General features: G+C 38.7%; 1 protein-coding gene across 1 annotated transcript; it reads left to right on the plus strand.

The window, feature by feature from the left end:
* Positions 1-2386: 2386 nt before the first annotated feature.
* Positions 2387-22801, plus strand: ERI1 (exoribonuclease 1). Its single transcript, XM_024562805.4, has 7 exons — positions 2387-2660; positions 6798-6976; positions 10008-10218; positions 13870-13953; positions 15286-15395; positions 17365-17479; positions 21719-22801. The coding sequence occupies exons 1-7, from the start codon at positions 2553-2555 to the stop codon at positions 21959-21961; spliced, it is 1050 nt and encodes a 349-aa protein (XP_024418573.1). The 5' UTR covers positions 2387-2552; the 3' UTR covers positions 21962-22801.
* The last annotated feature ends 206 nt before the right edge of the window (positions 22802-23007 follow it).

Below are 23007 nucleotides of genomic sequence, written 5' to 3' on the forward strand. Positions count from 1 at the left end.
ATCCCACATACCTAGAGGTTGCGGGTTCGATTCCTGGTCAGTGCATGTACCAAGAATGGGTAAGAACACCTAGGGTGAAAGTCTATAGTGAGAAAAGACTACAATAGGAAAGAAGGTCTAACATCCAGCTCTGAAAGAATTCCTCCTACATTATACAATTGAATATAAGAGGGGGAACTGACCAGGGAGATTAAGAAGGAATGGCCAGGGAGAAAAGAAGGAAGCCAGGCAGTGTGTTGTCATGGAGACCAAAGTAAGACAGTGTTTCAGTAAATAAAGAATGGCCAACAATGTTGGATGCTGTTGAAAGGTCACTTAGAATGAGCTCTGACAAGAGCCTATTGGGTTTAACCACATGGAGATAATTGGTGGCTTTAATGGAGCAATAAAGGCCCTGGACTGTGGGGGTGGAATCCAAATCAGGGTAGGCTGGAGAGTGAATAGATGGTGTAAGAAAAGAGAAACTTCTTTCAACAGGTTTATCTCAGAAGGGAGAGACACTGCAGTAGCTGTAGGGTTTCTGAGGTTGAAGGGAGTGTTTTGTTGGTTTGTCTTTTTAAGTTGGAAATTTTTGAGTTAAGCCTGTTTAAATACAGAAGGAAAAGGCCCATTTGCAAGAAAAAGATTGAAAATACCGAAGAGAGAGTGGATAATACAAAATTCAACTGCAGGTAAAGAGAATACCAAATTCTGAACCCCTCTTTTCTGGTTTGCGCCGTGCCTGAAACCTTTTGGGAGGCTTTCCCCTTCAGCTGTTTAATGAGGGCACGTATTTTCTCAGGCAGAAGGCACTACTAGCATCATCGAGATTTCTCCCTTGGTGGTACATGGAAAGTAACAGCACAGTCAACACATAAAAACATCTGGGATCCCCGAATGCCATTATCACGCAATCAAAGGGAAATACAGACAGTATGACTTAGGATGGTTCCACTCACGATTTTTCAACTTTACAATGGTGTGGAAAGTCATTCGCATTCAGTAGAAACTGTACTTCAAACTTTTTTTTTTTCAAATTTTGAATTTGATCTTTTCCCAGGCTAGCAATATGCGGCAGGATACTCCTGAGGCGGGGCAGTGACAATGAGCCATAGTTCTTTCTCAGCAGCACACATGATCACTAGGGTGAACAACTGATACACTACAACATTGTCAAATGCACTTCCACTTACAATATTTTCAACTGAAGTTTATCAGAACCTAACCCCATCTTAAGTCAAAGAGCATCTATTCAGGACACCGTGGTATTTCTTGGACATTTCGGGCACATCCTCAGCTCAGGGCCTTTTTCACTGGTTGCTTGCTCTGCGGGAAATTCTCTCCCCCCAGATAGCCTCACAGTTCGCTCCTTCACCTCCTTCAGCTCTTTGCTCAAACAGCACACCATTGGGGAGACCTCCCATAATCACTCTTATTTAAAACTGCAACCCCCCCTTTTCAAGTGGATGTCCCCACTCCCCTTACTTGCTTAATATTTCCCCATATTGTAAACACTTTACTTACTTCTTTAGTTTATTGTCTGTATTCCACTTCTTGAATGTAAAACCTACTATGGCAAAGTTTTTGTCGTTTTGTTCAATGCTCATTCCTGGCACATAGAAGGTGCTCCATAAATGTTTGTTGAATGAATGAATGAATTAGCATCCCCATAGATACAGGCCGCAGTGCTAAGGTGGAAACCCATCATTTACACTGTACATAAATTATCAGTCCTTGATAGCGAATCTTAACAGCTGAGTCACATGTATCAAATCAAAAAGTTCAAGTGAAACAGTTTACAACTGGTGCTTATTAATGTTCATGTAATTTGGATCCTGATAACATTCACCAGGTCATTTTTTTCTTCGAGAGAAAAAAGATATATTCTAGGGAAAAGAGAGATAAGATTAACAATCCTCATTAATTTCTCTGCAGTTGTGTGTCAGGATGCAAAGCTGTTATCTGAAGAGAAGATGAATAAATCCTGGCCAAAAAAAGAAGAAAGATTAGCAGCAGCTCAAGAGTTGTACTTAGAAGTCCTTATAGTTTCTGAGCCTATAAACCTTAGTTTATAAACACAAAGGTAAGTCTGTTGTTTTAAGGGGAAAAAATACAGAAAAAATTTACTTCTCAATATGGTACCTGTTTTCCTTATCAGAAAACGTTGATGGGATCATTTACTCGGAATCCCGAGTAAACGGGAGTAATGATGGGATCATACTCTAATGACTGGAGTCTAGACTCCTGAGTAAATTCCGTAAGAACCCGCACTGCCTCGGGGTAGGGATCGATTAGCCCATTTTTCACCCGCCGGCGTCTCCTTCCCCTCTTCCGCCCGCCCGCGTCCGCCCTGGCTTCCGCGTTCGGTGTGCGCTGGCTCTCTGCGCCTGCGCGGCGTGTAGACGCCACACGCTCCCGGAAGTGGGAGGTGTCTACTCCAGTTTGTGTGGCTGAGGCCGCGGGAACGCGAGCCGGTAATTTTTTGACGGAGAAAGGCGAGGCTTTAGAGCTTGGCAGAGTGAGAGTGAGCGATCGTGGAGCTCCTGCTGTTCTCTTCTTACGTGACACTGGGCATGGAGGATGAGCAGGGCAAAGAGCCTGGCGGCGAGGCCGTGGCTCCCGCGCGGCGGGAGTCGTCACGGTCGGTGTCTGGGGAGGAGCCGCAGCACCCGCACCCGGAGGTAAGGGGACCGCCCGCGCCCCGCCGTGGGCGCCCGCCGTCCCGGACGCCCGCGCGCCCCTGTGTTCCAGGTGTCCGGCAGAATCGCAGCCTGCGCGCCCTTTGACCCCAGCCGTAGCCGATTCTCCTGTCCCCGTCTCCCGGAGCCTTTATTCCGGGTGGTTGTCACCGAGCCCTCTGCGGTCCTAGTTTCCTTCTATATGAGAGTAAATAATCAAGAGGAGAAGCATATGAACTGTGGATTTGTAAGTTCTGAGTGAGGATTCTGATACAAACATTCTGTGCCCAGTGTTGCCGTAGTCCTTCTGTGACCAGTTACTGTCTCGGTAATCGGTGGGCTATTTTTTTTCTTTTAATCGCACTACGTCTTTGTCACATAAGACTTTTAAGCCCATCTCTTCCAGCTTTAACAAAAAGTGATTGTGTCTTTTAGTTAGAGCTTCGTCCCTGATTTTTGCCCACTTAACACTATCTCATATGACTTAATTTTCTAAATGATTTCAACAGTTTACCGGTAGATTCTAGTTACAGTGACAAAATGGTAAAAACGGACTTAAGAGCGTATTTATTCATCTTATTTAATGAATATAGTTATTTTGACCAGCGTTGAGGATTGTAAATAATCTAATATAAAATCGGTCGTTTTCTATTAATACCAAACTAACGTTGAGCCCCTCCCAGAGTGGATACTTGCAGGAGGCTTGCTCGCTAATGCCGCTTCCATCTACAGTCATTCTCCACGTAGCAGCTGGAGTGATCTTCTTTAACAACACGCTGCTGACCGGTTGCTCCCCCGTGGGCCTGGCTCCCGGGTGCACAGCCACCTGCATCACACACAGTTCGCCCCGTCGGCTCCCGGTGCGCCCGGCTGCCTTGCCTTCCTGAGGGTCTGCTCCCTTTGCTCTGCGTGCTCCTGCTGTGGGTTTTTCATAGAATTATTCTTCTTTAGATAGCATTTTCAAAAGAGACCGCCCTTGTCCCTTATCTCTACAGAACCATTCTTCTTCCACCTCATTTCCCTCTCAGTCTGTGGTACTGTCAGTATCACCGTGTAAGTCAGTTTAAGAATAATTTTTAAAGTTTCTTTTAATAAAGGAAGTGCAATCGAGTATATACTTCATTATGTTTGAGTCTTAAAACTTTGAGATATGGTGACTTAAAGCCTGGGCCTATGTTCCCAATTGGTTTTAGTGGCTGCCATGTTTGTTAAAAATCTATTGTTGAGTCCTCTTAATAAATGATGATAGGTTTTTAAACTTCTCAATTAAACAGTTTTTTTTATTGAAACTTAGCTAAGTAAATTTCCATTATCCCTAATATTAGTTATATTTGTAAACTAATACACATTGCATTTTTGTATTTTTAACAAGTAGGCTTAAATTCCGTCAGAACTCTTCCTTTGGAAGAATGTTAAGTTAAAGTCTGCTTTCAAGTTTGTGTGTGTGTGTATGCATGTGCGGATCAGATGCAGAGGGTTTTTTTAAATTAGATAATGCACATTTTTTTGTCAATAAAATAATGAACACATTTCCAAGATACCTACTTTCAAATGCTCTTGCCACAGGAAAATTTTCTTTTGATAAGCAGTTACTAACTTATTTGTTGAAGCATATTCCATCTTAAAACAACAAATTTTGTTCATTAAAAAAAAAAGCTTCAAAGGATCAGGCTATCAATTCCTTTCTCATCACAGTAAAGGACACATCCATTTTGGAATCTTATCTTTTTGTAAAAGAAACTATGTAACTTATCTTTAAGTTCAATGACACTTAAGTGCTTTGCCACAAGATCATACAAAACTTCTATTTAGTATAAAAGATTTTTCTGGTTACCCTCCATAATGTAAAGTTTCTGTTATTTGGGATAATATGAACTATACAGCCGCTTGGATACATGAAAATTGCAAAATGTCACAGTAATGTGAGGATGAATATTCCCCTCCATACTGTGTAACTGTCCTACTTCCTCAATATGTGGCCAGTAGCTTGTGATAGGTGGACAGACATTGGGTAGGATGCAATTGTCAGTCTATTGCATTATTTAGTAAACTAATTTCGTGTTTTTTGTAGGTTATAGTCTGTGTAGGGATTTTAATTATTGTTTTTCCTGCTCCTTAGTGGATTCACTTGAGCTCCTTCTTTGGAAGCCATTAGTGTAGACCTCAGTGCCGGTCAGTGAGTGCTGGACCTTGACAGAGCCTGACATGCACTGAAGGAAGGGGGCTCAAGTTGGGCAAGGAGAGGACGTGGATCTTTAAAAAAAATCATGCTCGGTAGCATATCTAGAGGAAGCCTAAGTGTTAACTTGCGGGTAACTTTTGTAGCTTCTGTTTTAGATAAGAATTAAGTAAGTGAATCAGAGAGGGGATTTAACCAAAGAGAAAATTTACTTAAATTAACCCAGACATCAGTTTTGGTAGACAAACTATTACTCATTGTTCACCTAAATTTGAACCCGACTGAAGATGAAGTTTAAAATTAAATGTAATTTATAGACAAGAAAATTATCCTGATTAAATTCTAATGATAAAGTAACCAGTTATAAATTTAATATATTATTGAAAAAATTATTTTCTTAGTTTTAGTCAAAGATCAGTGTAATGAAGCCTTTAAACATTTGTTAATAAGGAACTTGCCAATATAGTATTTTTTATTTCAAATACAAGCAAAAGTTTATTTAGAAATAAATAGAAAAAGTGAGCCAGTGGGACTGCGTGGGCTCAGGATACAAGTTTCAGAGGCACAGGAAGGGCCCTTGGAGCTTAGAAGAGAGAGAGCTTGCAAAGGTACCAGCCTTGAGAGAAGGAGGGTGGGGGATAGTGTGGGGATGCACCAGAGAGGAAGAGGGAGAGGGGGAAGGGGGAGGGACTAGTTATTTTTCAGTTTATGGACAGTTCACACATTAGCCTCTTCTTCAGAGGAGATGGGAGTACTTTGAGTACTCTAGCGCACAGTACCTAGCATTACATTTCCTGTAAATATGCATTCAATTACAGAGCGAACTTAGAGTGAGGAATAGTCCCTGAACCTTCATGATTAGTTGTAAGGCAAGGACTATGGCCTTTTCCTGGCTATCCCCCTTAATTTGTAATTAAAGTTCACATGGGACAATGTGGTAAGTTGTGACTAAGTTAACAAGTTTTAATGTGGTTTAATAACAAGTACCAAAGTATTTTTGAAAACTCAAACATCCCTAGTATCGTAACATTGCATGTGGAAAATAGTTAACTTATAAATGAATCTTTGAAGCAGCATCTTAGTATATTGGGACTACCTGTAGAATGATTAAAATTAAGTCATTTTTCTTTAGAACACAGATTTTTATTTCAGAAAAAAGGTTTGTAACATGGTAATATAGTTATCCTGAATAACTGTTATATGTGACTTTTGGAAATTGTGTGTTTGAAACTGAATACATTTTCTTTTTTGCCTTGAGTACTAGGAAATTTTGAACTAGATTTCTAGTTCATTTTATTTTTACATTTGGCAGTTTCTGGTAGCTTTGTGAAAGGAAGTCAGGTGAAAAACTCAGGAAGTTGCTTATTTACACATGCACAATGTTATAAAGATTAATTTAAAATCAGTTTGTAAATTATAGAATATTGTTAGTCAAAAGGTCTGTTCTATTGTCTGTGGTGGTAATAAGTAAAATTATCATTTATTAATGTTATAGCCATGGTGGGTGTGGTATTAGGAGCCTGATATACATGATGTCATTTAATCCTTACAATAATCTTACCTAAATACTGTTTACCATTACCAAATACCAAGTGCCATTTGAGACAATTATTATGCTTTGTTTTATAGATAAGGAAATGGAAGATCAGAGGTTAATAAGTAACTCCCTACGGTCATGCTGCTGGTAAATGGTCAGCCGTAGCTCTGGACTGAGGTGGCTGTGACTCTCAACATTAGTGCCCTTTTTACGTAGCTTCATTGTTACAAGGAACTTGTTGGCTGGGAGGAGAACAGGGTCAATTGTTTGGAAACACATCTCTTCCTATCCTGCCTTCCCTCCAGGAGTTACAACAGGCACTTTTCACTGAACATGGAGCACAGAGAGACGCCCTCCTCAGGAGTTTGAGTCTCTAAGATTACTTGTACTCATTTTAAACTTTGTCTTTTCCTTTTTCTGGTAGAAGAAGCAACGATGTAGACTCGATGGTCAAGAAACAAAAGGATCTAAGTCCATCACCTCCAACTCAAGTGACTTCAGTGACCCAGTTTACAAAGAGATTGCTATTGCGAACGGCTGCATTAATAGAATGAGTAAGGACGAACTCAGAGCTAGACTTTCAGAATTCAAGCTTGAAACCAGGTAAATAAAAATAACCTCTTAAAATTAGAAAAGTATTCCATGCTCATCCTAGAAAATCTTGAAAACACTGAAAAAATGAAAAATAATCTATAATCTTACCATAAAGAAATAACCATTATTAACAATTCAAGTAACAACGGTCACTTAACAGTCTTGCCCATGAATCCTTGTGTGCAGCTCTGGTTTTTTCTGCCAGTCTGTCAGCTGGAGGCCAGGACTGAGGAGTCGAAGGCTCTGAAGTTTTTGACAGTCTACCAGCAATGTAAAGGAATATCTGTCCTATTATATTAAGTGTGTTTTAAATTTTTTAGTTGCTCATTTGGTTGTGGGATAATATTTTATTAATGAGATTGAGTATTTTCTTTTGTCCATTTGTTATTTTATAAGGAGGGTTTCTTTGAAACCAGATTATTTTAAAAAGTCACTTACCTACCAGGAAGCATTCCCCCCCCCCCCGTGCTGATTTCTAAAAATATGCAGAATAATAGTGTGCATTATGTTTAACTATATATTGAATGAGAATTCATTCACCCAACTCTATGTGTGTTTGTCTTTTGGGAGATAAATACATACTTAAGATTTTATTAGTTACTATTTTGCAAAATGGATTACTTAATTTTGACTTGGGGCATGAGATAGGCATGACCTTTGGAACCCAGAAAAACATGAAGACTGTTGATAGGCAATAGAACCTCTAGGCATCAAGAAAACAGTTGGCTACAGTGCAGTAGATGAAAATTGTTATTGTTTCTGGCTGTCCCTGAATCCTTCCTCTCTTGTAAGGATTATTGCTCCTCTTTCCTTTACAATAGAGCTTCTACTGCTTTTCAAAAGAGCACACACATACATACTTTTCTTCTAGTTTGTCTACATCTTAATTTGTGAAGAAACCTCAGTTCCCCTTAACTTTTTCTATTACGAAGATAACAACCTGTAGCCTGTGGATTTTCTGAGCAAAATTTTTGTCCTTCCTAGTGTGAAGACCAGTTGCTTACTCCTGACTTGCATGAGAGCTAGAGATCTAGATGTATGTTTGTACATTTATTCAACAAGCACTTACTGAATTCTAAGCACTACACTAAGCATTAAAGTTTTAAAGGTAAAACAGATCTTTTCCCCACTTTGTAAGCCTCATGGTCTTTTGGAAAATAGAAAAACAAATTATCACAATGCAGAGTGACCAGTGCTATATTGGAGGGCTGGCCAAGTACAGCATGAGGATACACAAGAGAGGCTGTCTTGGGGATTCAGGGCGACATATGAATCGATGTGCCAAACAGTTCTGTTTCAGGGCAAGGAACTCAAAACTCCTAATTCCTGTTTGTATGGTTTTTGCTACATGATCTTTTTTTTTTTTTAGCTATTGTGCAACCAAAGTTATAAACATGAAAGTATACCACATATTCAGGCAATGAGTTATATCATGTTTTGTCTGTAGTATGTGATATACCATGGGGAGCAGGGGCTTCTGAAGATTATACTGAAATGATGGGTCATGGCTAAGTTGTGAAAGAATTCTATGCCAAGTCTTGTGTTTTTCTTTGTAAACAGAAGGGAGCCACTGAAGGTATCTCAGGCAGGAAGTTGGCACTGGTGCTCAGTTCTCAGTAACGTAAAAAGTGAATAGGAGGGTTTTGATAGTGGAGACACCTGCCATAGCCCAGGAAGCTACTGGGAACCATACCAGAGAGAATTGAGGAGACCCAGAGTTCGGATGTTTCTCTGAGTTGGAATTGGCAGAAACGGCGACGGTTTGATTGTGGAGGGGCAAGGGGGATGTAAAAGATGCAAGTTTCAAGAGCAGCTGGTTATGCATTTGTGTTGCCATTAGGTTTACAGACAACCTTTTAGAAAAATAGGGTTTCTCCAAAAGAAGAAAGAAATTAAGACAAAGTAATTCAAAGCTGTTATGTGACACAGAGGACACTCAAAGTACCTTAATGTGAAAGGAGTTAAGGGGTTTCCTTGCTAGGTTTTGGCAGTTTGGAAAATCTCAAGCAAATAAATAAAAATATATTAAGACATATTGTTTAAAGACAGATAACTACTAGTTAATCATCAGTGTTCTCATGGACAGGATTCCCTTTCAATGGTAGTTTAGAAAGGAAAACAAAGGGTTAAAATATATTTTTTAGTAGTAGTCGCTAATTGGTGCTGTGACCTAAGTGCCCTACTGGTTACCACACGTTAATAACCTGTGACTGTTACTACCATTTGTATTTGCAAGGCATCCTAGGGCTCAACCACGTAGGTCCTGAAGGAAGTCTGAGCGCTGGTTGTTGCTCTCAGTTTTCTTTGAAGAAATACATGCTGTTTGAAGAACATGACCACCTTTACCAGCCGCTGTTACCTGTTGAGAACAACCACGGCCCCCCCTCCACTTGTGGAACATGTATCTTAATAATACCTATAATACCGAAATCTCCTGAATTATGTTCTGCCCCTGGTGAGTGAGGAAAGCAACATCTAACTAAGAAGTTATTGAGTGTCAAACGTTTTTCTGGACACAGATCACTCTAGGGCATCTTATAAATTAGTTTTCCTAGTTAAATACCTAACAGACATTCAGCTTTCTTTACTGGGCTCACATGTTTTCGTATTCATATGGACTTTTTTAGTTGTCTAACCTGCAAAAGCCAAAAGAAAGGGGAGAGAGAGCGCGATGTGTTTAATTTACCTGGATCTTCCCACGTGGCCAGTAGAATGACTCGGTATTAATGTCAGTTTTTGTGTCATGTATGTCATCCTAATCTTTCAGGCGATCGGTGCGCGGTGGTGTGTGGTGTACATTGAAGACAATGCCCTCACACACTACAAAAACGAAAAGTTACATGTGAAGGAAAGCAGTAATTCTGTATTAAACCTAGTATTTTAATTAGTTCTTTGCTAAATTAGCTTTGAGTCTTGTTTCCTTTACATTCATTTTTAGCTAACATTTGCTAAATTATGCTGTGACTGCCAGTGACAGCAGGTAAGAGTTCAGATTCCTGACTGAAATTCACCTAAGAGTTAATTTTATTATTTTCCTTAGAGGAGTAAAGGATGTACTAAAGAAGAGGCTGAAAAACTATTATAAGAAGCAGAAGCTGATGTTGAAAGAGGACAATTGTGCTGGCAGTTACTATGACTACATTTGTATTATTGACTTTGAAGCCACTTGTGAAGAGGGTAACCCACCTGAGTTCTTACACGAAATAATTGAATTTCCTGTTGTTTTACTGAATACTCATACCTTAGAAATAGTAAGTGAATTGTTATATTTTAATTTTATTCTTAGCAGCAACTATCTTGGGGTTGGTTAGTAAGGCAGAGGATCTCAGTTGCTGTTTCAGATAGAATTAGAATTCTGAAGTAGGCTTTTTGCTCTTGCTGTGTGCTTTGTATCAGCTTGATAAATAGAAAAGCTATAATAAAATAATTTCAGAGTCTGCATTTCTCCTTTTCCAGTAGCTAAAATTATAGGTTTTTTTCTGTTTGCTTAGAACACATGTCTGGCTGGACATCAGAATCTCCTGGGTTGTGGGGTGAAAAAAAAAAATACGACGCCTGGCCCTCATCCCCGAGATTCTGGTTGAGCCGTTCTGTGCTGGGGCCCCGACATCAGCAGTTTTTAAAAGCTCAGTTGATACGCAATCAGGGTTGAGTACTATAGTGTTGAGTACTACAGTGCAATCAGTACTATAGTGTGCTCCGATCTCTGAAAAATCACCGTTCAGCTTAAAGCTGGCCGTGTCATACCTACGCTTTAGAGACTAGTTGTCATTCTACTCATTCAGGAAGTCCCCAGCAATCCTCCGAAACTATGCTGCTCGCTAGTAAAATCTGAGCGAGGGTATATCATAACATCTCATTGTCCAAAGTTGCTCCCAGCAAATCGGGAATAACTATAAAGAGGCTTTATGCATTAAAATTCGTAGTTCTTTAAGTGTTCATTAGAGCCTCTTTTAGTTATATTTTTAATCAGCCTATTTATTTAATTTCCATGTCCAAAGCATATTAAAGGTAAATAAAAGGAAGAACGAGCTGTGAAGGCAGATAATCTTGCGTATCTCACTAGATTCTACTTTCTCTCTTACTCAAGGGCTTTGTTCTGGCAATGTTTCTCCCTCACTGAGACGCTAATGATTTATCACTTTCCCCTGTATTGTCCCCGTCACACGCGAGCATGTTGTCATTTCTCACACTGTAGAAAGCCTTCACGTGATCCCACTTCCCTGCCAGCTGCCCTGTTTCTTTGTTTCTCTATGGCAAATTTCTTTGAAAAAGTTGTACATACTTCTCTCTGTTTCCTCCCATTCTCTCTTAAACCCACACAATTGCAGGTTTAAGTAATGTATTCAATTCCATCACTCCACTAAAATCAGTCATCATTGTCATCTTTGACCTTTACCTAAATCCTGGGAAATTGACCACTCCCTCCTTGAAACACTTTCTTCAAGTGACTGACTGCCAGGACACCTCATTCTCTTTGATTTTTCTCCAGCCTCACTAGTTACCTTTCGCAATTTTCCTTTCTGGTTCCTTCTTTTCTCCCCAACTTCCTAATAATGGGTGCCCCGGTCCTCTTCTTTAATGAACTCCTCTATCATCTCGTTCCTAAGCTTTAGAACCTACATGCGGATGACTTCCAAATATATATGTCCAATTTGGACCTTTGTCCAAAACCAGACTCCTTACTTAACGTCTTTATTAAGACATCTAAACAGACATCTTAACAAGTTTCAAATTCAACTCACCCTAAATTACCCATTTTATCTTCAGCCTGCCCCAGCTTGAGTGATGACTACTCTGTCTCATTGCTCAGTCCAAAACCCTGGTGTCGTCCTTGACACCTCTGTTTCTCTCACATCATGCCTCCAGCCCAACAACGACTCCTGTTTGCCTTCAAAATATATCCAGAATGGAGCCCCAGTCATTTCTTGTTGGATTTACTGCATTCACCAGCTAACTGGTTTCTGTGCTTCTATGCCTGCCCCCACAGCCAGTTCTCAACATAAGTGTCCAGAATGATTCTTGTAAAATATAGGTCAGATCATTTCATTTCTGTGCTCACAACCCTTCAGAGGCTCCCCATTTAACACAGAGTAAAAGTCATATTTCTTACATGACCTATCTTCTTGCTACCTCTGATTGTGCCTTGTTGACATGCTTGCTGTGTCTCAAAAAATGCCAGACATGCCCCAGCCCCTTCACCTCCTAGGCTTTATCTAATTCCTTTCCCCCAGAGGGTTTGCTGCTGATTCCCGCCATCCCTGTCCTTCCTTAATTCTAACCTTCTCAATAAAGCCTGACTGGGTTACCTGTTCAATAGTGTAGCTTAAACACTCCTACACACCCAGTGTTTCTGATCGCTCTCACCTGCTCTGTTCTCTAATAACTCCTCACGTTTTAACTAACTCTGCAAGTTACTGAAATGTTAATTAATTAAACATTTTGTCAGTGAATGCATACTTCTCTAGAGCATCATTCTGGTAAAAGCATTAAATAGTAAAATTTTATCAGTGTTAACACTTAGTATCACCTGCCTATAATGACAAGGGAAGTTGCAGCATATTTTTTGAAAGATTTTTGTTTAAAATTATAAAACAAAATATTGATGCTTAGAAGAAGATAGACTTCACTTTTTATGAAATTCAATTAAGTAGAATTTTTTTCTTTTGCAGTATGTCTTGTAAGTAAAGAGCATCTAAGTTAAAAAAATTTTTTTTGATCCTCACCCCAGGATATGTGGATTGATTTTAGAGAGAGGGGGGTGGGAGAGAAACATTGATGTGAGAAATAGCGATTAGTTGTCTCCTGTAAACACTCCGACTGGGGATCGAACCCACAACTTTTGGTGTATGGGATGACGCTCCAACCAACAGAGCCACAGGCCACGGCGAGAGCATCTGAGTTTCAAAGTGCAAATGTTCTTTGCTCTTCTTTACTTTTGTTCTTTTACAGTTGTTAGTAACTATTTATAATTCATCTACCTAATACACTAAAGTGTAAAAAAATTTATTCTTAGGAATATAATTTTACTTTTATTTCTTTTTTTAAAACTTTAATTTCTTAATTTTTAAATCTACCACAAATAATATTCTTTGTCTTTTTCTCCATATCTACCTAGTATTAACAGTTTCTGCCTATAAATCTGTCGGCTTGGAAATTGCCCTTAATTTTTAATAAGTGACTTAGTGTGATCTGGTAACAATACTGGCCTTACTGAGCTCACAGAGACGCTGTGAGCATAAAGTGAGGCAAGCAAGAAGGGTTCTTGAAGAGGTTAAACATTGCTGGAAAAAAATAAACATTATCACCCTTTAAACTGCTAGATATCATAGCGTTAAATTTTGACTATTTAGAATTCGATTTAATGGAATCTTGGTATAATAATGACTATTCAGGAGTAAATGTGAGCAGTAATCTGGAGCTAATTTATAATAACTGAAGACTAGTATTTAAAATAATTTATTATTATTTGAAAAGCTTTTAGTATCGTGAAGTAGAGGTTGCATTTAATAAGCTTTACAGTTTCAAAACATTATTACAAACAAAATTTTTAACATTTTGCTCCTCATGAAAATGTTTATTTAAACTTTGTTTGCTGGCTTGCTCGCTTGCAGACATTTGATTTCTTGTAAAATTGTTTAAACTCTGAAACAATGTTTTAGTTAAAAAAGAGTGCTTCTGGAGAATTTATCAAAGAGCTCTCTTAGTTAAAATGGATTATAAGGGAAAAAGATCAGAGTGCTTTGGGCGTGGGGAGTTACCCTTAAACTGTTAAAGCTGTACAGGTTCTGTGCCGTGAGCACGTATGAAATTATGCTGTCGTGTGACTGAAGTTGTCTGTATCATGTGTCACCAACCGTATGCATAGAAAAAGGGGTTAACTTGCTGTTCTTCCCTTGTAGGAAGATACGTTTCAGCAGTATGTGAGACCAGAGATGAACGCACAGCTTTCTGATTTCTGCATCAATCTAACTGGAATTACTCAGGTTATAATCTTACGTTCCTCTTGCAGGAGTTTGAAAGAAGTTTTGAAATTAGTGATTTATTTCATACTTTTAACACATTAGTGTTGTAAACAATTTAAGTTAACGTGATACTTTGCTTACTTTGTGAAGATCTTTCATAGAGTAATGTTTAAGAAATAGGAAAGGAAGTTTTACATGTGGTAAAATTTTTCTCAGCTTTTCCTCGTAAAGAGCTGTAGTGATAAATGTAAAGCTTCATTTGCCTGGAACGTTAGTAAAATAAGTATCACTGTGCTGAACTTAGAGCTGAAGTTTTAAAATCCGTCTGCATTCAACCTGACTTTCTGTGCAGTAAAGTTTAATTTTTTAGGTCTGATTTTTGGTTGTGTTCTAATGTGGCAGGCCCTTTGTTCATTTATTTAGTCCCTTCATTCATTCATTCACTCACTCACTCACTCACCCGGCAAATACTTGAGTGCCTGCTATAATATTTGCCAAGGTACTAGGGATACAAAGATGGTCAAGCCAGTCTCTCCAATTCTGTTAACAGTCTACGTTCAGGAGGACACAGAAGAATAAACCAGTGATCACAATATGGTGAGAAGGCAGACAAGTAGGTCAGTGTTTCATCAGGATATCAGAGCCATCTGAAGAAAGGGCTTCCTATGATAGGGCTGTCCTGGGAAGAAGTTCTCCCATTGAACTTGGGCTGAGTCATGATAGGTCAATAGGTGGAAAAAAATGACGGAGCATTTCAGGTGTGGACGGCAGAACTATACGTAGTTTGGGATGGTTCAAGGTACATGGTCATAAATAAAGCTAAAGTGGTAGGTCCAGGTGAGCCAGCTCATGAAAAACCTTGTGTGTTTTTATGCTGAAAGCCTTGGGGTGTGTTTGGAAGGAGTTAAGTTTGGGTAAGATTTACCTTTTAAGAAGATAAGTTTGGCAGTGGTATGTAGTATGTGGTAGAAAGATGTGAGCTTTGAGGATAGAGGTTACTGCGGAGGGTCGTGGCTTTCTGCGAGAAGAGATTGCCTTTTCTCCACTCCGGTGAATTGGGAAGCCGCTGGATTGAGGCCTGCACAAAGACAACTGGTGGGAATGATCTTAAATCTTGCTCTCTAGAAGATTATGTGCTTCACTTGAAAGTAGTCCCTAATACTTGGCTATAAACAATTTTTTGTCCTAAAAATGAGTTGTTAGGTGTATCTCAGCAAAGGAAACCATGGAGAATTTAAAACATCATAGATAAGACCTTCTTTTTCTGTTCCTTTCCCGCTAATGTTTGTGTCTGGGTGTTTTGTAGGACTACGTGTAGCTACTCTGATTTTTATATATTTTACTTTTACCCAGGATCAGGTAGACAGAGCTGATACCTTCCCTCAGGTACTGAAAAAAGTAATTGACTGGATGAAATTGAAGGAATTAGGAACAAAGTATAAGTATTGCATATTGACAGATGGGTAAGTAGAAAAATTATTGTCTTTTTGTCTACTTGTTAAGATTAGAGATGTCCTTATTTGCCTTTTAGAATAACCACAAAATATATTATTTACTAGTGGAGACAATATTTTTCCTTTTTGTATTCTTTTTCCTAGTTAGATTTGAATCCTAGGGATCAAAGAGAAGAAAGCAAGCAAGGACAGTCTAATCCAGGACTAGAAGACTAGAGAAAGATAAATATTAGTATGTAAAATGGACACGTACATTCTCAGAAAAGTCCCAACTCTTCAGTCTTGCTCTCGAGGTTCTCTCCTCTAATCTTGCCCTACTGTGGAGCCTAAGCCACCTGCCAGTGCTCTTTTTCCCTCTAGCCAGGCTGGCCCGTGAATCCCACGGTTTGTCCTTTGTGTACTTCCTCATGCTTTCCTCTCCACTGGGCCGCTCTCTTCCTGACCACTTCTCTGTTATTCACCAAAGCCCATCTCATGCTTTACTCCGGACATTACATTTCACACTGGCTTATTTTTCTTGAAGTTGTGTAATAGCCTCTCTGTGTGTATCGTTAATGTTGGCATCTGACTAAATATTTGGATGTCTAAACTTTATATATGTTTGCAAGGAGATTAAAAACCCTTTCAGAGTAGGGACTTCTGCTACCTGGTAGTCTTTTGAATAATGCTTACTATAGTGCTGAGTTCAAAATGTGTGCTCAAAAAGCATTTGTGAAATGAAAGAGTAAATGGGAAGATGAGAATCATCAACACAAGCATTTTGCCAAGGTGGCTTCTCTCCCATGAAGCCATTAAGGCTCAGGAAGGAAGTCCTAAAACTTCCGCTTCATACTCTGGACAGTTCGTACGCTGCAGCTACGGTGTCACCTACATAAAGCGTTTAGAGACCCTCACGTACAACAGGGAAAGAGCAATGAATTTAATCACATTGTAATCGTGTTTAAAAATGGACATTTTGGAAAATATTGAGGGACCTCGTTACAAATCTCTTACCGATTTCAAACACGAATGAGCAATGTTCCTCCTAAAGCATACAGGTGTTTCTGGTGTACCACAGTATGTGCGATTCTGTAAAAACCTCACACTCTGGGACAGGCCATTCAAAACCGGTGCAATTTCGTAACCGGATCACTAACCAAAAAAAGCAATTAATGCCTCCAGACACAATTCGAGCAGCCCAGGCAAGCATCTTAGGGTAGGTGAAAGTTGTCTCAGAGGATGTTACAGATGCCTGGAAGCAGTGGGACCCTGGGGACAGGCACTTGTTTTTAATTTTTAAAGTACACCTGAATTTTACACTCAAATCAGCTACTGTCCTGTTGCCAGTACAGTAGCTGGTTTGAGAGCTCTTTTCTTCCTGCTGAAGGTTATAAGTTTGACTGCTATTATTCTGACTCCCTTTGGCTAGGAAAGCCCACGTGTGGAACCAACACAGTTTCCACTTTATACAGTCCATATTCTGCTATTTAATGACATCGTTGATTGGTGGTGTAGAAACATTTACTGTAGCAGAAGAGATTGTATTCTAACCACTTGATACCAGTTCCTTTTGTCTCTTTCACCTATTTTGTTAACTTGTTTTTATTCGTTTTATTTCAAAATATACCCTCAAAGAACTCCCTGATACGATAGACTTGGCATTAAAAGTAAGCTTAGCAAAGATATTTTAGAATTATGAAAAAATAGTCAATAAGGTAGAGGTTTGCCCAGATAATCAGAACCATACAAGTAACTGAGATGAGCCTAGTAAGAATTAGAAAATAAATTTATATACCCAACTTTTTATTTTTTGTTATATAAAGTTTATTTTTGAATCAGCATTTTGTAGGAAGAGATTTTAATTTTTTAAAGTTGCTGTTAAGTATAAGAAAGGGGACATGTGTAAATAGAAAACAAATTAGAATGACTTAAAATACTCATTTGTAAAATAGTATAGCATTTATTTCATCCATTTTTTTTCCTGTTTTTGATTTCTAAGTTCGTGGGATATGAGCAAGTTCCTGCACATTCAGTGCCAGCTCAGCAAGCTCAAATACCCTCCTTTTGCTAAAAAGTGGATCAATATTCGAAAGTCATACGGAAACTTTTACAAGGTAAAATTTCTACATTTTATTGATTATACTCTTACGCTCTTGATACATGTATTATAGTTTGCATACACATTATGTTGTGATTTACTAGGTGCTTTTCACAGGAAAAGGCCATATAATTGTTACTCCTCAGATTCCAAATTAGTTATGTTAATCTGAGTTTAGAAAGATAAGCTGTTTTTCTCATTTAACCTGTTTCTTAAATAGGCTAATGTGATCTTCAATAACAGGTTTGAAACTGCAAGGCTATTCCATTTGTGGATTGTTTGTGGGACAATTAATCTCCACTGAATTTTATCGAACTTAATGTGTGTGCAGTGTAAATTTTTCAGATAATATTGCCAAACTTACACTGATTGGCAGTCTTCCCCCATGGCCCTCACCAGTTCTGATTTATGTTCTTCTGAAGCAAACACTTCCAACTTTTTAAGGCTATTCTAACACTGACCTTAATGTTTCTAAATTACATGTTTATGCCGTCTTGAATTTCAATTTGAGATCTCTCCTAGGCTCCTGCAATGGAAGAGGAAGATTTAGCTCCATTGAAAAGCCACCATTCCTGCATGTCCTTCTCCTCCCTGCATCTTTCTAATACAGTCACATTGCCTCTATAATTAAATCGTTATTCAGTGTGTACATTCCTACGATGATAGTGTTCAGAGCCTTTCCTCAGATTCAGTACTTGACTTAATTTCCTTATCCTGTTCCTTTCCATTCAGACTGCAAATCACGTCTCTATCTGTACTCCGAATGTTCAGGTAGTCTGTCAGTTTCGGGTTTTTTCCTCCGGGGATACCTGGAACCTTTAATCCCGTTGTGATCTGAACTACTTGCTGTTCAGGCTCATAAAATCATCTGGGAGATTTCCTTTTCCTCCCTATCAGGTGTTAGATCAGCGTCATCTTTTTCCTTACTACTGAATTTGGGTGATGCTCATCCTACAGTAGCTTCATGAGAAAAGTTTTTTTAAAAAATTTTCTTTGTGTGTGGTTTTAACATTTTTTAAAACTGAGAACTATGAATACAGAAAAGTAGAGTTTGATAAGATTGTTTTAAAGTGAAATCCCTTGTAATTCCCACTCATTCAACCCCCTTCCTCCCTCCCAGAGCTCCCATGATCCATACTTTTAATGGGAAATTCCTTGCTTTTTTGTATAGCTTTAATATTTTTATGTTTATCCTTATATAGATAGATTTTGTCTTTTTTGAACATAATATAATTACCATCATACTGGCTTTGTTTATTTTGCCCTTTTTCCTCAACTTGATGTTTGAGATGTATCCCTATTGGGCATGTAGCTGTAGCTCATTTATTTATTGCTGTGTAGATTTCCACTGTGTGAATATACCAGAGTGTGTCTGGCCTACTTTGGCTGTTCACTTGGGTGGGTTTCCGTTTGAGGCTTTGATGAACAGTGGAGCTGTAAACACTCCGGTGCCTTCGTGCACTCATTTCTCCAGGGCCCAAACCTGGGAGTGGAATTGATGCGTTACAGGGTATGTGCATCATCAACGTCACCAGATAATGCTGGCAGTTTTCCATGGGGACTGGATCAGTTTGCCCCCTCACCTGAAGAATGTCTGAATTGGCAATTGCTCCGTGTCTTTGCCACCGTCTGGTATCACCAGACCTTTAAAATGTTTGTAAATCTGGTGAATGTATGAGGCCGTCTTGTAGAGGTTCTAGTTTGCATTCGCCCAATTACTCAGGAGATTGAGCTCCTTGTATGATTATTAGCCACTTGATTTCTTCTTCTGTGGAGTCCCTGTTTAAATCTCCTATCCACTTTTTAAGAATTGGGTAGTGTTTCCTTTTGTAGTTCGTTGGTTTGTAGATCTTTATTTTTGATACTGATCCTTTGATTATATTTGGTAAATATTTTTTTCTGTTTTGTGGATTTATCTTTTTACTTATTTTGTGATTTCTTAAACACACTATGAAAAATGCTCTCTTGCCTGGCTGGTGTGGCTCAGTTGGTTGGGCGTTGTCCTGTAAAGCAAAAGGTCCCTGTTTTGATTCCCAGTCAGAGCATGTGCCTGGGTTGTGGGTTTGGTGCCTGGTCGGGGGCCGTGTGGAACGCAACCAGTCGATGTTTCTCACTCACACCGACGTTTCCCTCTTTCTCTCCCTCCTTTCCCCTCTCTCTAAAAGAGAAAAGAAAGGAGAAAAATGCTTTCTTTAAAGAACAAGTTATGAAAAATTACAAGCATATACAAGAGTAGGAGGGCGTGCTGAACCCTCATTGCCCGGTTTCAGCTGTTCCACACTCACGGCTCTCACCACCAGCCATCTCCAGAACTCATCCGTCTTCCAAAACCGAACCTCTGCACCCATTCAGCAGAAGTCCTTTTCCTCCTCTCTCCAGCCTCCGGCAGCCACCATTCCACTCTCTGTGTCTATAAAATTGTATTACTAGGTACCTTTTGTAAGTGGAATCGTACAGTATTTGTTCCTTTGTGACTGGCTTATTTCACTTAGCATAAAGTCTTCAGGGTTCATATAATATACGTAGCATTTTGTCAGAATGTATTTCCTCTGTAAGGCTAAATAATACTCCATTGTTTGAGAATTTCCTTTTTAAGGCCAAATAGTATTGTATGTGTATACTAATTTTTTTTTATCCTCACGTGAGGACAAGCTTACTGATTTTAGAGAGACTGGGAGGGGAGGGAGAAGAGTGAGAGGAATTTTGATGTGAGAGAGAAACATCAATCGGCCTCCTCTCACATGCACGCCCACAACCCAGGCATGTGCCCTGATCAGGAATCGAACCTGCGACCTTTTGGTTTCTGAAGCACTCTGTTATATAAATCATTTAATATGCTACTGAGTTCAGTTTGCTAGTATTGTTGAGGATTTTTGCATCAACAATCATAAGGGATATTAGTCTGTAGTTTTCTTGTAGTGTCTTTGTCTGATTTTGGTATCAGGGTAATGCTGATCTCATTGAATGAGTTAGGAGGTCTTCCCTCCTATTCAGTTTTTATAAGAGTTTGAGAAGGGTTGATGTTAATTCTTCTTTAAATGTAGAATTCACCAGTGAAGCCAGCTGGCCCTGGGCTTTTCTTTGGAGGATGTTTTTGATTCCTGATTCAGGCTTCCTTACTTATTGCAGGTCTGTTTAGATTTTATCTTTTCTTCATGATTCAGTTTTGGTAGGCTGTGTGTTTCTAGAAATAGTCTCTTTCACTTAAGCTCTTTAATGTGTAGGAAAAGTTATTTTTATTTATTTATTGTTTGAATTTTTATGAGTTTATCTGAGGCAAACTGATGACAGTGCCAGAGAGCAAGGTCTCAAATGCTCCTGGAAAAGTTATTTTTAGAAGCACATTCTTTTATATCTTTTGCTTTGTGATTCTCCCCATAACCTAGTGAGTAAACAGTAGTACAATTGTAAAGATGAAGAAGCTGAAGCTCTAAGATATATAGATGATTTAGCTATATACACTACAGAATGTAAAACTTTTTTAAAAAGGGATTTTATTTATTTAATTTTAGAGAGAGGGGAAGGGAAGGAGAAAAACATCTGTGTGTGAGAGAAAAGTTGATTGGTTGCCTCCCACATGCCCCCTGCTGGGGACCTGGCCCGAAACCCAGGCATGTGCCCTGACCTCCTGGTTCTCAGTCTGACGCTCAACCCACTGAGCCACACCAGCTAGGACCAGAATGTAAAACTTAAGAAATCTTTCTAGTTAGGATATACTGAAGATAGAATAGGGGTTCTCAAAAGTGAAATTTGGGGATTGTGTGAGATTTTTATATTTATCAAAATGGAGCTGGTATTTAAATAGGTTGAAAAATTCCATATGACATTGTCTTTCATTCTTGATCATTATCTTTCATCATCTAGAAATGCAAAATATTTTTGGTGCCTCTGCCTAAGGAGTCAGTCAAGTCAAATAATACATCACAGAAAAATAGCACGCAAAAGAATTAGCTTGCGTTAAATGGTAGAGCATCAATTTATAAGAATATCACATTTCCTTTCATAAATGATTTGTTAAATTACAGAACTCCAAACTTTTTAGATGTCTTGAGGATTCCATCTTTCGATGATATATTTTCATTAAAAACACTAAAGCCCTGGAGGTTTGAGTTATTTATTTGCGTTAGTTAATCAGAAGTATTTGCCCTTTGCCTACTTTATATAGTTATTACTATTCATTTTCAGTTTCTTATTTTTCTACTTCACAGTGACTTACGGAATACTAAAGAATTGTTTACCATTTGTTTATTTTCAGGTTCCAAGAAGCCAAACCAAACTGACAATAATGCTTGAAAAACTAGGGATGGATTATGACGGGCGGCCTCACAGTGGGCTCGATGACTCTAAGAACATTGCCCGCATAGCGGTCCGAATGCTGCAGGACGGATGCGAGCTCCGCGTCAATGAGAAGATGCATGCGGGGCAGCTGATGAGCGTGTCCTCCTCGCTACCAATAGAGGGCACTCCACCTCCACAAATGCCACATTCTAGAAAATAACAGCAAGTTTTGCCTTTTTGCTCCTGGATCATTGACTGGAATTGCTACAAAGAGGTAGCAGATGAACACTTATTGCAGTGCAAAACTGAAGCACCTTAAACATAAAATCTTCCTACAGCTCTGGAAACATATATATGAACAGATTCTGTGGAGAAGGCATATTGAATTGTCACCAGCACTTTTATATGAGCAGTATTTGTTACACAGTAATCGTTCCTGCTTAGAACTTGGTTTTATAAATTAAGGTGTCCAAGATGTGTTCCTTTTGGTTTTAAATGCACAGGTCTATTGATTCTCCTTTCAAATGTCATTTCTTATTGATGTTAGAATGCATAATGTATTTCTACATTAATATCATTAGATCAAATTATCTCTTAAAATGAAGAAATGATCGGAAAGCAAGACCTTATCTAGCCTTTGGGTTTTAAGAATATTAGAGTCCTATTGATTTTTGAAGTTTGTATGTGAAGTCCAGCTGTATGTTAAATTTCATAAAGTATTTGGTACATATCATCTGTCTGCTTCTTTTCGATTCATAATTGGAAGACTTGTGAAGATCATAGGGCCTGGTTAAAAATTCATTACTGACAGGATTAATGGAAACTCCAAAGACGATACCATTTAAAGGAATATAAGGGCTTTACCTCAGATTTGATAACACACAGGTAAATCAGTGAGGTTTGGGGGCTTGGCTTTTTGATTCCCTTCCTCCTTGTGACATATATCTGCCCTAATTCTTCAATCTAAGAGACCATGCTTTGAAATAGACTTAAGATCACTACTGAATTTTGCATTTGTATTCAACATTGTGAGGTTAATAAAGTCAAATAATGCTTTCTACCTGATCTTATGTTTTTATTACTAAAAACTGATTTTACATAGTGAGTGGCCAATAGATTGTTGACTAGTTAATTCTTAACTAGTTTTAAAAAACAAAAATGAGTTCACAGAGTTGAGAAAGTAAAACTCCATATTTAGAAGCTAAAAATACATATTTTCAGAATTGAATTTTCCCCTATAGCTTCTATGAACAATTTCATTGACAT

Source organism: Desmodus rotundus, chromosome 13 (genome assembly GCF_022682495.2).
Source record: "Desmodus rotundus isolate HL8 chromosome 13, HLdesRot8A.1, whole genome shotgun sequence".
In the NCBI taxonomy this organism is placed as follows: Eukaryota; Metazoa; Chordata; class Mammalia; order Chiroptera; family Phyllostomidae; genus Desmodus; species Desmodus rotundus.

What these genes read in the sequence shown, in the direction of transcription:
- ERI1 (XM_024562805.4), top strand. Translation starts at nt 2,553, where the DNA reads ATGGAGGATGAGCAGGGCAAAGAGCCTGGCGGCGAGGCCGTGGCTCCC. An exon ending in GAATTCAAGCTTGAAACCAG is followed by an intron (nt 6,977 to 10,007) that starts GTAAATAAAAAT and finishes TATTTTCCTTAG; the next exon opens with AGGAGTAAAGGATGTACTAA. An exon ending in ATCTAACTGGAATTACTCAG is followed by an intron (nt 13,954 to 15,285) that starts GTTATAATCTTA and finishes ACTTTTACCCAG; the next exon opens with GATCAGGTAGACAGAGCTGA.